Genomic DNA, 14,153 nt, shown 5'->3' on the forward strand with positions numbered 1-14,153 from the left:
ATTTTGATTTTGATTTTTGGTTTCGTGGCCGGCTACGTGACACCAGTCAGCGAAACATGACGCCGACACATCGTGTGAATTAGTTTTAATTTTAAGAATATTTTTTATATATTTATAGTATGTTTAAGTTTTTATAGATGTATAGTATTGTATATACAGGAATGAATTTTATCCAGTGCACAAACTTTGTCAACTTATAGTTAAATAAGTTTTATAGATACGTATATTTTTATTATGTCGTGTTTTAGTACAAAAAAGAAAAGTTATTGATATCGAAAGATGTTTATTTTGTTACCGATTGTACGGCCACAGTCGTCATAGTAAGCAGGCCGGCAACGCGAAACCGGTTTACTGACGCGAGCGCTGCTCCAAGCGCGTAAGAATAGTTGGTATCCATATTTTGCTGATTTTAGGGAGGACAAAAGAATAAAAAAAAATGTTTACTAATGATGCAGATATGTTCTTTTAATGATTCTGGACCACCAGTTTTTTTTTGCGCACTGCTTAAAATTCATTCCTGTATTAATATGGAAAATTTTATGTATTAGTTTATAAGTATTGATATGTATGATGTATGTGTATTTGTATTTTTATGGGCCCTAGTTGCTTGAAATAAAGGAATAAAAAAAAATCTGTCTGTGTGTCATTTTTCACGCCAAAACTACAGTACCAATTTCAAATAACTTTGGTACTCAAAGAACCTGAGAAAAGACAGGCTATATCTAGGTGCCACGGGACACGGTTGGAACCGCTATTTTGAAATAAGATTTATTAACTGACTTCCCAAAAAGGGGGAAATTCTCATTTAACTATAGGAATAGGATCCTCGTCCGCATTTTTCTACCCCAACCCATCTAGTACAGGAACTATCCATGGTTATTTCAAAAGCTTTTGTTCCTTTTTCTTTTAAAGTCGGCACGTGTACACTGGGCTTCTATCGCACCAGCAACTGTGTGGTCACGTTCCGGCTTAAATCGAGTTATATTCCTTTCTGTGGGTCTTGATGAGTTAATTCTATCTCTATAGAACAGTTTAATGTAGTTTAGTTTCCTTATGGTTCGGTTATTCGACAACCTATTGTTGCTTGTTTTGGTACGACTGTAATTCAAATTTATTTAAAAAATGGCAAGTAACATTTTAAATAAATTAATAGTCAAAAAAGAAAATTATTTCAGTTCATAAAAATCAAAGTGCGGGGACACAGGTGTGAGCATATTTCATGCTCACTTTTTGCTCAAATATGAGTACCTACCTTATTCAGTTCAGTTCGTTCGACAGTGATACTAACAAATCAGCCAGTTATGAATCTATCCTTTCTTTTGATGCCAACATTATTATGAAATATACGAAACAGTCCTTTGAATAGGAAACTATAAAACCCTTATTGTAATTTGTCAGTCCCTTGTCGCCTCAACGAAATAAATAGTCGTTGGTATACAAGTTGTTTCATAAATCACTTGGGATACCCTACAGGTTGACTTTTGATGCCTGATTTTATATTTATTTGGGTTTCTAAGGTGGTAAATATGACAAATGTATTATCATAAACGTAATAAATCAAGGTGAGAAGAATTTGTAGGTACCTAAAATAAATCATGACATTCTTTTCATGTGAAAGGTGAAAGAGTTATGAAAGGGGAGTAGCTACTATAGTAAGTATATTGCTTTGCAAAGGTGACAGGTGTCACTATGAATAAAGCCTATGGATATTTTATTATGAAAAAACAATATGAGTATGATAACGTCTATTATGTTAGTAAAAACAATAAAATCATCTGTATTGTAATATGCATGCAAATAATAATATAGAGATGTGAAAAATAAAACTAAATTAATACGAATACCAGAGAGGCAGGCATAAAATAGAATTCATGATATTTCCAGCTTTTTTATCAAAAATTGATTTGTCAATTTCTAGGTAGTTACCGAATAATAGATACCGGTTTTAATAGAACTTTAGTTATGCTGATTATAATTATTTTATAACTATGTACGAGTACCTACTACAACGAGTATTACTACATGATTCAAAAGTAACTCCAAATGATTGATACAACCGACCCGTAGTGTCAATTAAACCGAGCTTCTCTTGAGAATGCCCAGTAAAGGGGACGCAAGGGGGTGGGGGAAACACGTGTCACGTATCGGTTGGTATTGCATATTGCATATTAGTCGACCAAGTATTCCCATTTGAGTATTGATGCACGTGCTTGTTGATTGGTACCTGATTTCTATTGGTACCGATTTTGTTGAATAGTTTTGGTGTCAAATCTGAAATTGTTTATTATTTATTTGATATAATTTTTTGCACAAACGCGAGCTTAATATGGAGTTGAGTTCTCTTACAGCAAACCTCAAAATGACAGAACAGTTATAAGTATTTGCGATTTAAAGCCTGGGCGTAAAATACCTCAAATCGCCAACTCACATTGAACAAGACTGTTTAGCGCTTGTTGAGAGAAATGAAAGGCTCAACTGAATACTGTAACAAATATTGTATATTAATAAAAGGCACTGTGCGTATGTCGAGCGGTAAGGCGCATGCCGCTGCGCTGCCTGTGGCCGAATGTTCTCGGCGCCGCCGTCCGTCGCTCGCGCTGGCCGCCGTGGTCCCCCCGCGCCCCGCTGTACTCGATGCGTTCCGTTGCACTGCGTTTGGGCGCGTTCATCCTCCGGGCCGTTGAATGTATTCAACCTTGGTGCACCGGTAAGGGGCACAATTTATTAATTGCCCTTTTGATTGTGCCGGTGGAAGTGTAGATATCCGCCACCCTGGAGATCCCGTCGCCTCCGGGGTAAAGTTTGGTGACGCGACCCATGCGCCAGTGGAGAGGCATTAAGTTGTCTTCCTTCAGGATGACGAGGTCCCCGACATCGATGGTTGAGGTGCCCCTTCTCCACTTCGCCCGGTTCTGAAGCTCCGCCATGTACTCCATCCGCCACCTCTCCCAAAAGGCCTGTCTCAGCTGCTCGAGGGCTTTGTATCTGTTGGTTTTACAGTTCTGGGCGGGCGCTGAAGGCACTGACATCAGCGGCCGTCCGATTAGAAAGTGCCCGGGGGTTAAAGGAGTGGTATCCATGGGATCTGATGACAGAGGGGAAAGGGGTCTGGAGTTAAGAATTGCCTCTATTTGGGTGAAGAGCGTCCCTAATTCTTCAAATGTGAGTGAGGCATTGCCTACAACACGTTTAAGATGAAATTTTGCGGATTTTACACCGGCCTCCCAAATCCCACCAAAATGTGGAGAGTATGCGGGTATAAATTTGAATTTAATTGCCTCGTTGGCTGCATAGTCTGATACCGCCTGAACGCTGGACTGTATAACCCTACCCAACTCATTGTCAGCGCCAACGAAGTTCTTTCCGTTGTCACAATGTATAGAATAAGGCTTGCCACGACGCGACACAAATCTACGCAGACATGATATGAAGGCTTCGGTTGTTAAATCACTCACAGCTTCTAAATGTATGGCTTTAGTTACTAAACATACAAATACACATAAATAAGCCTTACTGATACGGTTACCTCTACCCTTTTTGGAGGAAATCATAAAAGGTCCAGCAAAGTCAATTCCACAAGAATTAAATGGAAAGTCTGGGTTGACTCTAACACTTGGTAAGTCACCCATTAAAGGTTGTGCAGTTTGACCTTTCATTCTAGTGCAAACTACACACTGCCTAACTATAGTGCGGGCTAAGACCCTACCACCTAGTGGCCAAAATCTCTCACGTACTGATGCCAGGAGCAACTGTGGACCTGCATGCATAAGATGTAAATGCTCATATCTCATCAAAAGTTTAGTAAAGTGGTGTTTAGAGTCCAGTAAAATAGGGTGTTTTTTGTCATACTGACAATCAGACTGTCTTAGTCTGCCACCTACTCTAATTAAACCATTAGTATCTAAAATAGGATTTAAGGGTAACAACTTACTTTTGTGATGCAGTTTTATTCCCTCTTTAATGTGCTTTATGTCCTTTGCAAACGATTCTGATTGGCTAACCTTAAGTAATAGTGTTAAAGAGTTCTCCAGTTCATTAGCTTGTAAAGGTCCATTTAATTTTGACACTTTTTTACAATTATTAATAAAGCGTAAAACATATGCGTAAATTCTTTTAAGTCTACTGTAACTAGAATACCTTTCAAATTGTACTAAATTATTTTTAGTTATTTCTACATCTGAGACTAATACTTTGACCTCTGGTAAGTTTTGAATTATAGTGTTAGGTTGAATAGGCCAATAACCTTCTTCCTGCTTTAGGAATGAAGGACCTTCCCACCACAAAGATGATGACTGTAAATGCTGTGGGTCAATGCCCCTTGAAGCTAAATCTGCAGGGTTAAAGTTGGTTGGAACATGCTTCCATATAAACGCTTTGGTCATATCATTAATTCTATTGACTCTATTACGTACAAACGTTTGTAAGACTTTATTTTTAGTTTTAAGCCAACCAAGTACAACTGTGGAATCAGTCCACATATATTGTTTTGTAATATTACATGGTACATTTTGTAATACTTTCTCACTAAGTTGAGCACCTAAGAGAGCTGCACATAACTCTAACCGTGGGATAGTGAGTTCTTTAATTGGAGCAACTCTAGTTTTTGCACACAATAATTTAACTGTAATATTATGTTTACTATCTTGGGAACGTAAATAAACACATGCTCCATATGCTTGCTGACTTGCATCTACAAAGCAATGTAACTCCGCTGACTGGGTTTCCAGGTTTCCACCCAATACATACCGGGGTATTGTAATATTAGAAAAATGATGTAAATTTTGTATGAAATTAAACCAATTTTTTGCATAAGGCTCAGGTACGGGATCATCCCAATCTAATTTTGCAATCCACAATTGCTGGAGTAAAATTTTAGCTTTAATTACACAACAACTAACTAACCCCAGGGGATCAAAAACTTTACATGTGGTGGAAATAATCACACGTTTGGTAACCTTTGAAGCCAACTCAATATCATTAGGAAAATGCAGCTCATCAGCCATTGGTGACCATTTCAGACCTAAGACATTAGCGTTGTCATGAAAGTCAAGACAATTAGATGATGATTCTGATTTGTCACTAAGTATATGAGAGTTAGTTCTAAATTTTCGTAGAGGGAAACATGCTGAATTTAATATTTCAGTAACATTTGAATAAATATATTTTAATTCCTCTTCTGTAGAGGCCCCTGTATTTAAATCATCGATGTAGAAATCATTTTTAATGACATTTGCAATAATTTTATCCTGACATTTATCAGCCAGCTCAACTAAACACCTTGTAGCTAAGAAGGGGGCTGAAGCCATCCCATATGTTAAAGTGTTGAGCTGTAAAATTTTTAAAGGTTGATTGGTTTGGTCCCTCCACAAAATTAGCTGAAGGTGCCGCTGTGATTTATTCAAAATCACTTGACGGAACATTTTTTCGACATCTCCAGTTAAAACAAATTTATGTACCCTAAAACGAATAAGAATAGATATTAAGTCGTTCTGTACTGTTGGGCCAATAGCCTGTATATCGTTCAGAGATTTCCCTGAACTTGTTTTAACCGAAGCATCAAAGACTACTCTCAGTTTGGTGGTATCATGTTGTTCCCGAATTACACAATGATGCGGTAAGTAACAACCGAACTTAGGCCTTTCTATTTCGCTTAAATGCCCTACTGTATTCTTGTATAAATTCACTATATTGTTTCTTAAGCTTCTCATTTTTATTTAATTTCTTTTCTAGGTTCAAGAAACGTTTAACTGCTGTAGGAAATGAATTTCCAAGTGCCTGCTCCGGGGCTTCCGTAAGTGGCATCATTACAGAAAATCTGCCATCTGTTAAACGACAAGTGTTTTTATTAAAATGAGATTCACAATACTGTTCATCAACTGAATAATTATTATTAGAGTCTGTAGGCAATTCTTCTACCTCCCAGAACCCTTTAACTAAATTATGAAGGTCTTGAAGCGACCCTAATTTATTATTTTTAACTAAATTACAATGTACATTTTGGTTAAAATAAGTTGTACCTATGGGGCCAGCAACTAACCAACCTAGGCTACTCTCCTGCAATACAGGTTTGTTTAATCCTAACACTATTCTATTATTATTTACAATATCAAAAAAGTGGTCCGCACCAATTAATATATCAACTTCAGCTGGCACATAAAACAAAGGGTCTGCCAGTACTACCCCAATGGGCAACCCCAAGTGTTCAGCATCCACCTGAACACCAGGTAAGTTCCCTGTAATTTTAGGAATTACCAGACAATTAACACTTTTATTAAATGAACTAACCCTAGACTTAATTTTTATATTACAATATTCTTTAATTTTACAAGCTGCATTGTTTATCCCATTAACATTAAAAGAATTAATTTGTGTAGCTTGTAACCCTAACCTTTCCTTCAGGTTATTTGTTATAAATGATGACTGGCTACCAGTATCCAACAACACACGCACAAGCTGAGTATTATTGTTGTGTATATTAACTACTTCAACTTGTGCAGTACATAACAAAACATGGCCTGGTGAATGAGCTGACAAACTAACAGGAATAGTTGGTGGCTGAGTGGATTCTGTACTTTCTGTGGCTATGTTAGTAATTGTACTGTTGCTATGTAACAATGAATTATGTTTTTCATTACAAGACCGGCAAAAACTATTCAATTTACATTCTGAATTGTTGTGATCACTACGAAGACAGTTGATACACAGGTTATGCTTAGCCACTTCTAACAGCCTATCCTTTAAGCTCAAAGCCTTGAATTTATTACATTTATGTACATAATGCGCTTTATTACAGATAACACATGTTTTTGTTTTTGAATCAGGCAATGTAGTTGTTAATGATTTAATAGACTTATTATCCTTACTATGAGTAGAGTTTTTATTTTCATAATACCTACTACCATTAGCAGTCTCCAAGACATTTGCTCTATTATCTAAAAACTTTATAAATTCTTCAAGAGAAGGTAGGTGACTTAAATGACCTTTGTGTTCTTCCCATTTACTTTTAGTTCTAGGGTCTAACTTGGCTGACACCAAGAATATAACTAAAGGATCCCAACCAGTTGTAGATATGTCTAATATATTTAAAGAATGTAAATTTTTTTGAATTTGATCCATCACATATCTTAGCGCTTTAAAAGATTCCTTTTGGATTGGATTGATATTAGTTAATGCCTGTAAGTGATTATTTATAAGAATATTTTTGTTATTAAACCTATCACATAAAGACTTCCATGCAACTTGATAGTTTGCAGCGGTAAAGTCTATGGACCTAACTATATTACAAGCGCTACCGACTAATGAATTTCTTAAATAATGAAATTTATTTATTAATGGTATGGACTCATTATTATTTATTAAAGAATCAAATGTGTCTCTGTACTCTAACCACTTAGAATAGTTGCCATCAAATGTAGGCAAATTAATAGTTGGTAATTTGACAGAATTGTTCATTTTACTACAACTTGAATGAAATGACTCAGACTTATTTTCTTTACTACTTTCTGACTTTAAACTTATCAATTCTTGTGTAAAAGAAATCATGGAATAAAATTCACTTTCTGTAGAGTCTCGCTCTAACATTTGTTGATCTAAATTTTGATCAATTTCTTCTATTTGAGATTGAACACTATCAAATTTAGACAATAACTCTTGTAGCTGTGTGAGTCGCAAAGATAGCTCTCTCACTTCTAAAGGACTAAGGCTAGAGGCTTTACTACCAATTTGGTATTTATCAATAAACTGTTTGAATATAGTAAGTCTACTACGTATTCCACCACGTCTACGGACCAACAATTTCAAGTCTGTACTCTCCCCATAGGGAGAGGCAACCGTATCTTGCGCCATGATGAAATAAAAACACTAGTAAACTACGCACAAACAATGAGTTGAGTAACCCCGTAAAAATAGCCACTTAGTGAAATAAAATGTGCAATCCCACCGGTAACCAATCCAGCAGTCAGGCGGCACAAACCATGCAGCCGCCGCGAAGCCGTTGCCCGCTGCCGCTGAGCTCGCTAACACAGCACGTCGCAGCAACAGCAGCGCGCACCGGACGCAGCGAAGCACTGAAGCACGTGGTCACTTAGGTAGCACGTGGGTCGCACGCCAGGAACGCTGGAATGTTCGGCATAATGCTTTGAATTGCATGCAAAATACGGAATGTATTATTATTCCGAAGCATATAAGCTAACCTTTGTGGTCAGTAAATAGTTTTAGGTTATTAGAAACCAATGGTATGTTCTCGAACTTCCGAGAATTTCATGCGGCGAACATATAAATTTTAGCTTAAGCCGAGCATGGGAGGTACCTAAAATAAAGAGACACCCGCGGCGGCATAAACGCTAACGCCGAAAGAAACCCATGCACGTGCTAAGAAAATTGCATCTGGCCAATTACCGCAAATTGACACAACTGAATAATGAAAATGGAAATTACGTTTGGCCAAGCATTGCCGCAAATTGACACAAACGGAAAATGAAAAATGAAAATTACGTTTGGCCAAGCATTACCGCAAATTGACACAAACGGGAAAAAGAGAAATGAAAATTACGTTTGGCCAAGCATTACCGCAAATTGACACAAACAGAAAATAAGAAAAAACTTGACTCAAGGTTTAAAAGCTAAGACACCAAATAGAGACAAGGAAAATATTGGAATGGAAATATTGTAAGGAACGGGCTTACTTCCCATTTTCAACACGGCCACGTGCCCGCCGCTGCCATTGCGCCGACGCCGCCATTGAGCCGCCGTGCCGCCGATTCCTCGCTCGCAGTGTTATGAGGTGACGAACTCAGCCTTCTGCGTCTTGAATTTTCATTTTCTCATAGCCACGGTCGCCAGATGTTGAGAGAAATGAAAGGCTCAACTGAATACTGTAACAAATATTGTATATTAATAAAAGGCACTGTGCGTATGTCGAGCGGTAAGGCGCATGCCGCTGCGCTGCCTGTGGCCGAATGTTCTCGGCGCCGCCGTCCGTCGCTCGCGCTGGCCGCCGTGGTCCCCCCGCGCCCCGCTGTACTCGATGCGTTCCGTTGCACTGCGTTTGGGCGCGTTCAGCGCTCATTCCTTCTGCCATGTAGAAAATTACAGTACCTTATCGTGGGACGATAAAAGTAAATAATACCAGGCAGGAAGCTAAAACCTTAATTTGACGAAACAAAAGCTCGTAACTCAGAAATCAGAACAAGTCTGACATAAATAAAAAAAGAATAACCGCTGTAACCTTTTCATAACTTTGGTTAATGACCAATAACAGTAACGACAAACTATTTGAGGTCAATAAAAGTGTTAATGAGGTAATAAGTGAGTAATAAGTGTGCCCTGCGGAACCCACGTGGGCTCATAAAGGATAATGAAATTCTTTATTGACAACAATATACTGAGGTTAAGTGTATGATGAATGTGGTTCTGGCTTAGGTTGGGTCTTAGTACGTTTTTTTTTGTGTGTTGATTGGCAAAAAATGTGGTCAGTAGGTATGTTAAAAAATAATGATTTTCTAAAATATCCGAATCTAATATTTTGGTCTTTATTGAATGGATTTTGAAAATTATGTATTCATATTATTATTTCTCTATGAAAAAGAATATAGGCTCCAACTAAACCAATACCAACGATAGTAAGTATCAATTTGCTTATTGATAGGTATTGATTTCTACTCAGCAAATTAAAAAAAAATACCTATGCAACCTTTTTATTCACTTACTCAAATGAGGTCGTTGAAATTACACAGGAAACTATTTGATCGAGACAGTCTAAACACTGTAGTTAATTGGATAAAATACTTCTGGATAGTAAAGGTAGATACACACTAGCACTTTATGATTTCGTTAGCTACCTACCAACAGCATGTTCACACTGGCGGATTGCCTAAATGCACGCACGATACTTGGTGCCGAAGCTGTGTCATGCAGAATAACTGAGCAGAAAATCCGACAGTGTGAAAAGGCTGTAAAGGTGCTTAGCGACTAAAACAATTTTGTTATTCAAATATCACGCCCACTAATTAGAGTGAAGATAGTATATATAGTGGTTATTAAAAAACTTCCCAGCTCTACTTTGATGGAATCTGAGCCTGACTCTTTTGACAGTTAACAATACACCTAATTCGTTCCGAGGCTAGTTTTTTCAACTTTAATAAAAACGTAGCACTTTTAATCCATAGTGCGTACTTTCATAAGGAAATGAAGAAGTATTTTCAATTAACACTTTCATTTGTATTCCAATGAAGTTTTCATTGGAAGAGGAATGCGAACTAATTTCATAGGGTTGTATTTTATGTTTTTTAATCCATCGAGTTGTCAAGCTTTCAGATATTCATGCAGTTGGCTGAATTTTTTTATAATCATATCATCCTCCGAGCCTTTTCCCAATCATGTTGGGGTCGGCTTCCAGTCTAACCGGATTCAGCTGAGTACCAGTGCTTTACAAGAAGCGACTGCCTATCTGACCTCCTCAACCCAGTTACCCGGGCAACCCGATACCCCTTGGTTAGACTGGTGTCAGACTTACTGGCTTCTGACTACCCGTAACGACTGCCAAGGATGTTCAATGACAGCCGGGACCTACAGTTTAACGTGCCATCCGAAACACAGTCAATGGTGTCTAAGACATACTTAGAAAGTACATACAAACTTAGAAAAGTTGCATTGGTACTTGCCTGACCTGGGATCGAAACCGCGCCCTCATACTTGAGAGGTTGGTCCTTTACCCACTAGGCCACCACGACTTTACGATTTTTTTTATAATCATATAACAAGCTCAAATGTGTCGGGGTCGACTTCCAATGGGTACCTATAATTTTTTTTAATATAGTTCCGTTATTATTATCTTTAAGTCGCTGTCAGCGACATTCAACGTTGGTGTCAAATTATAAAAAGCTACCAATCAGTCAAAGCTTTTCCAATTAGGTATAAAAAAACTCTATCGCAATATGACTGTTGATTTTTAACTAGATATACAGTGACGGTATAACAAAGAATCACTTTTACTTTCGCATAAATAAATAGTAGAAAAATCCATTCATCTTAATACGAAACAAAGAAGTGTTCATAAGATGGATAAATCTATCTTTCAAAATATCGAACTTATAGCTTCCCCAGACTGTTGACTAAACTGTCGGCTGATAGGTGTCCCGACAGTTGTCTGACAGATTATTTCAAAGAATCTTGAATCCAATCAAAGTTTTTAGTCGGTTTGATACGGGCTGGATAGATCCCATAATTGTAATGTGCGCACGATACCATTCATCTTCATACTGATTTATGAGCCCGATCGAACAATTGGCCGATTAAAAGTTTGCAGTGTACTTATAATGTAGGCACTTATTCTTATTTTTGAAGTCGAAAGCATAAAAACCAACGTTTAGAACCCATTAGCATTTCAAAATATCAAGAAAAAAACACGCGAGTCACATTAGCGTCGTGTCAGGGTGTCACGTTGTTTGATTGATCTCGTTTCTACGGGCTTTGAGATTTTATAAAACGTAAATGTGTTTTTAGTGCAAGCAAGTGTATGTGTATTAGGTTGAGTGTCATACCAGACACATTCTCCCTAAAGAGTGCATGAAAATAAAATATTTACAAAGATAATTTGATATCTGTGATTTAATGCAATACTTGCTGTAAAGCAGCACAATTTCGATAACAATTTTATTTTATTTAAGAAATTTTATTGGGTATATATATTCAAACATTATCATAATACATACTATATAAAAACTTTTGATAACAATTTGGATTGATATCAATAAACTGACATGATGACATTTCCATGAGAAAATAAAATAAAGTAATCACCAAATTATCCACCTACATTCATAAAACGAATTGACTATACTTAAACTCTGTAAGACACCATTTCTTCCTCCATTTAGTACATTAGGGGAGTGAAAAACAATTTTTCTTTCTCAACGAAACTTTATTGTTAGTGGTAGTCAGTAAGTAGGCTCAATTGCCGGAGTTTAGCCGTGAAATATCGAGAAACCATCAATTTGCATAGCTATTTGCCTCAATGGGATAAACTTGGGTGTTTGAGGCCTGCCAACTAATTTGGAAACAAAAGGCTGCCTTGCCATTTACATTTGACGATCCCATTTGTATCGTTTCGTGTCGAAGGTTTCTGTCTGGTTTATAAAAATGTTTCAGTTGTACTTATTATTTCCATGTTTTTTTTTTCCGTGTTACTATAATGTCGGGACATAATGTCGGGACACATAATGTCGGGACACCTTTTCCACACACGGTCGGTTAGCCCCATGGTAAGTTATTTATTAACTTGTGTTATGGGTGCTAACACAACTGATAAACTACATATACAACATGTAACTTAATTAACGCACATCCTGAAATTAGTTTGTTCAAAATCGTTTACTGAATCGATTTATATCATTTTTAATACAGGTAATTTTTTATTCCAAAAATAATTAAAACTACGGAAATTATTGTCATATTAACCCTGTTCAGTCAAAACAAATTCAAATAGACCGTAACTCAAAGTAATAAGACTTCGTGTATTGTCGGCTTTTTCCGTAGTTTCGTTATGTTGTGACGAGTCGAGCGGCGCGCGGCGCGATATTTGCGTGCGTAGTAGTATGACCAAAAAGTTCTCCAAGAATTGGTATAACTAGTTTAGTAAATAACAATGCATATACATGTTAAATTAAAAATTCAGTGTATGTATTACGATTATAACATAATATTCTAATTAGGGTGTTTGAGGGTGTGCGTTAATTACGTTACATGTTGTATACATATTTATAAATACATATCATAACACCCAGACCAGGCCAATAAGCATGCTCATCACACAAATGTCGACCGAACCGGGAATCGAACCCGGGACTTCAGGTTCGGCGGTCCGGCATGATGACCATTGCGCCATCGAGGTCGTCGAACTATATGTATATACTTATGATATGGCGCCAAATAGAAGAGTATGGAACGAGAAAACATTGTAATAAGGGCAGGAGGTTAATGATGATGATTTATACTTTACCATCATTAAAAATAAACACTGAAATAATCAATGCAAATGGCCTATCCAAGATCAATGTTTTTATTGTAAGCCTAATATTTATTTAAATAAAACGAACCTCTGTTGTCTATCTGTTTAAGCAATCTTCATTACACACATAAAATACAATCTATGAGAATGAGACCAATGATATAAGCGTATGTCATACAGTTAAATAGTACACATCTCAAAAGCTCTTACAAAATCATGCTTAAAACTTGCAACGTAACAAAATACTCAATTTTAGTTATGCAAAATACTAACCTTGTTCATAATAAAAACAACATTGCAGTGTTTGCAGTACAAAATAAATTAATAAATTCCGAAATACTTGTTTCAGTATACTCTGATAGCTTTCCTCTAAAGAGCTGAAATTCTACGCTGAAAAATTTTAAACATTCATTAATTAGGCACAAAGTTTTCTTTATAAGACAGTGAAAGCGTAATTCCAAAATGAATTTTCAACTTTTTCTTCGTTTCGCAGACTAGGTTTTACTCCTTAGGAATATTTATATTGTTCCATAGGTTCTGAAACGGAAAAGAATTTCATTTAAAAATTTCCGACAAAATTATTGTTTAATCAGAGCTTGCTGTTTGTGATTGACATCTAATGGCCTAACTTTAGCTTTCAGTTACAGAATGCCTGCAATTGGCTTGTTAAGGTTATTGTCTCACCTTCACCGATCGTAATAATAATAAGCTGTTAGTTCAATACCATATGACAGCTTCATGTTATATTTTATTTCGATTTTTACACTTTCAGCGCTCTTTTAGGTTGACGGATTAAGCTACCTTCTGCCAACGGTATCGGTTCTACAGCTCTCATCGGATAACTTTGTCATTTTGAAATCAGCCGTTTGACCATTGTGGCCTATAACTGAAATATGCTACTATTAACTGCCACTATGAACAGCTATAAACTGTCGGAATAAACAAATAAAAGCAAACATGCAATCCGATATCCTCCAATCAGAAAAGCCTTTATTTTAAATCGATCCAGGAATTGGGAAAGTATCAACATAATCACTCGCTCGATTAACACCATTCATTCGATAACTTAACATTAATGGAAGATGAAACGAGATTTTAATTGGATAGGGTACAATGTGTGTTCGATTATTCGATGTTTCGATTAGTG

At 36.8% G+C, this 14,153-nt stretch overlaps 1 protein-coding gene across 1 annotated transcript; it reads right to left on the reverse strand.

The window, feature by feature from the left end:
• Nucleotides 1-2,476: 2,476 nt before the first annotated feature.
• LOC124640687 lies at nt 2,477-7,929 on the reverse strand. The gene is made up of 2 exons (XM_047178578.1): nt 5,972-7,929; nt 2,477-4,224 (listed from the first exon to the last, which is right to left on the reverse strand). The coding sequence occupies exons 1-2, from the start codon at nt 7,843-7,845 to the stop codon at nt 2,691-2,693; spliced, it is 3,408 nt and encodes a 1,135-aa protein (XP_047034534.1). The 5' UTR covers nt 7,846-7,929; the 3' UTR covers nt 2,477-2,690.
• Nucleotides 7,930-14,153: the final 6,224 nt, after the last annotated feature.

This window comes from Helicoverpa zea, chromosome 21 (assembly GCF_022581195.2).
Source record: "Helicoverpa zea isolate HzStark_Cry1AcR chromosome 21, ilHelZeax1.1, whole genome shotgun sequence".
NCBI classification, from domain to species: Eukaryota; Metazoa; Arthropoda; class Insecta; order Lepidoptera; family Noctuidae; genus Helicoverpa; species Helicoverpa zea.

Excerpts from the sequence above, each read along its gene's own strand:
- LOC124640687 (XM_047178578.1), bottom strand. The coding sequence starts at position 7,845 with ATGGCGCAAGATACGGTTGCCTCTCCCTATGGGGAGAGTACAGACTTG. Across the intron at positions 4,225-5,971 it reads CATTGTAATTTAGTTAAAAA|TAACACTATAATTCAAAACT; the intron begins TAATAAATTAGG and ends GCCTATTCAACC.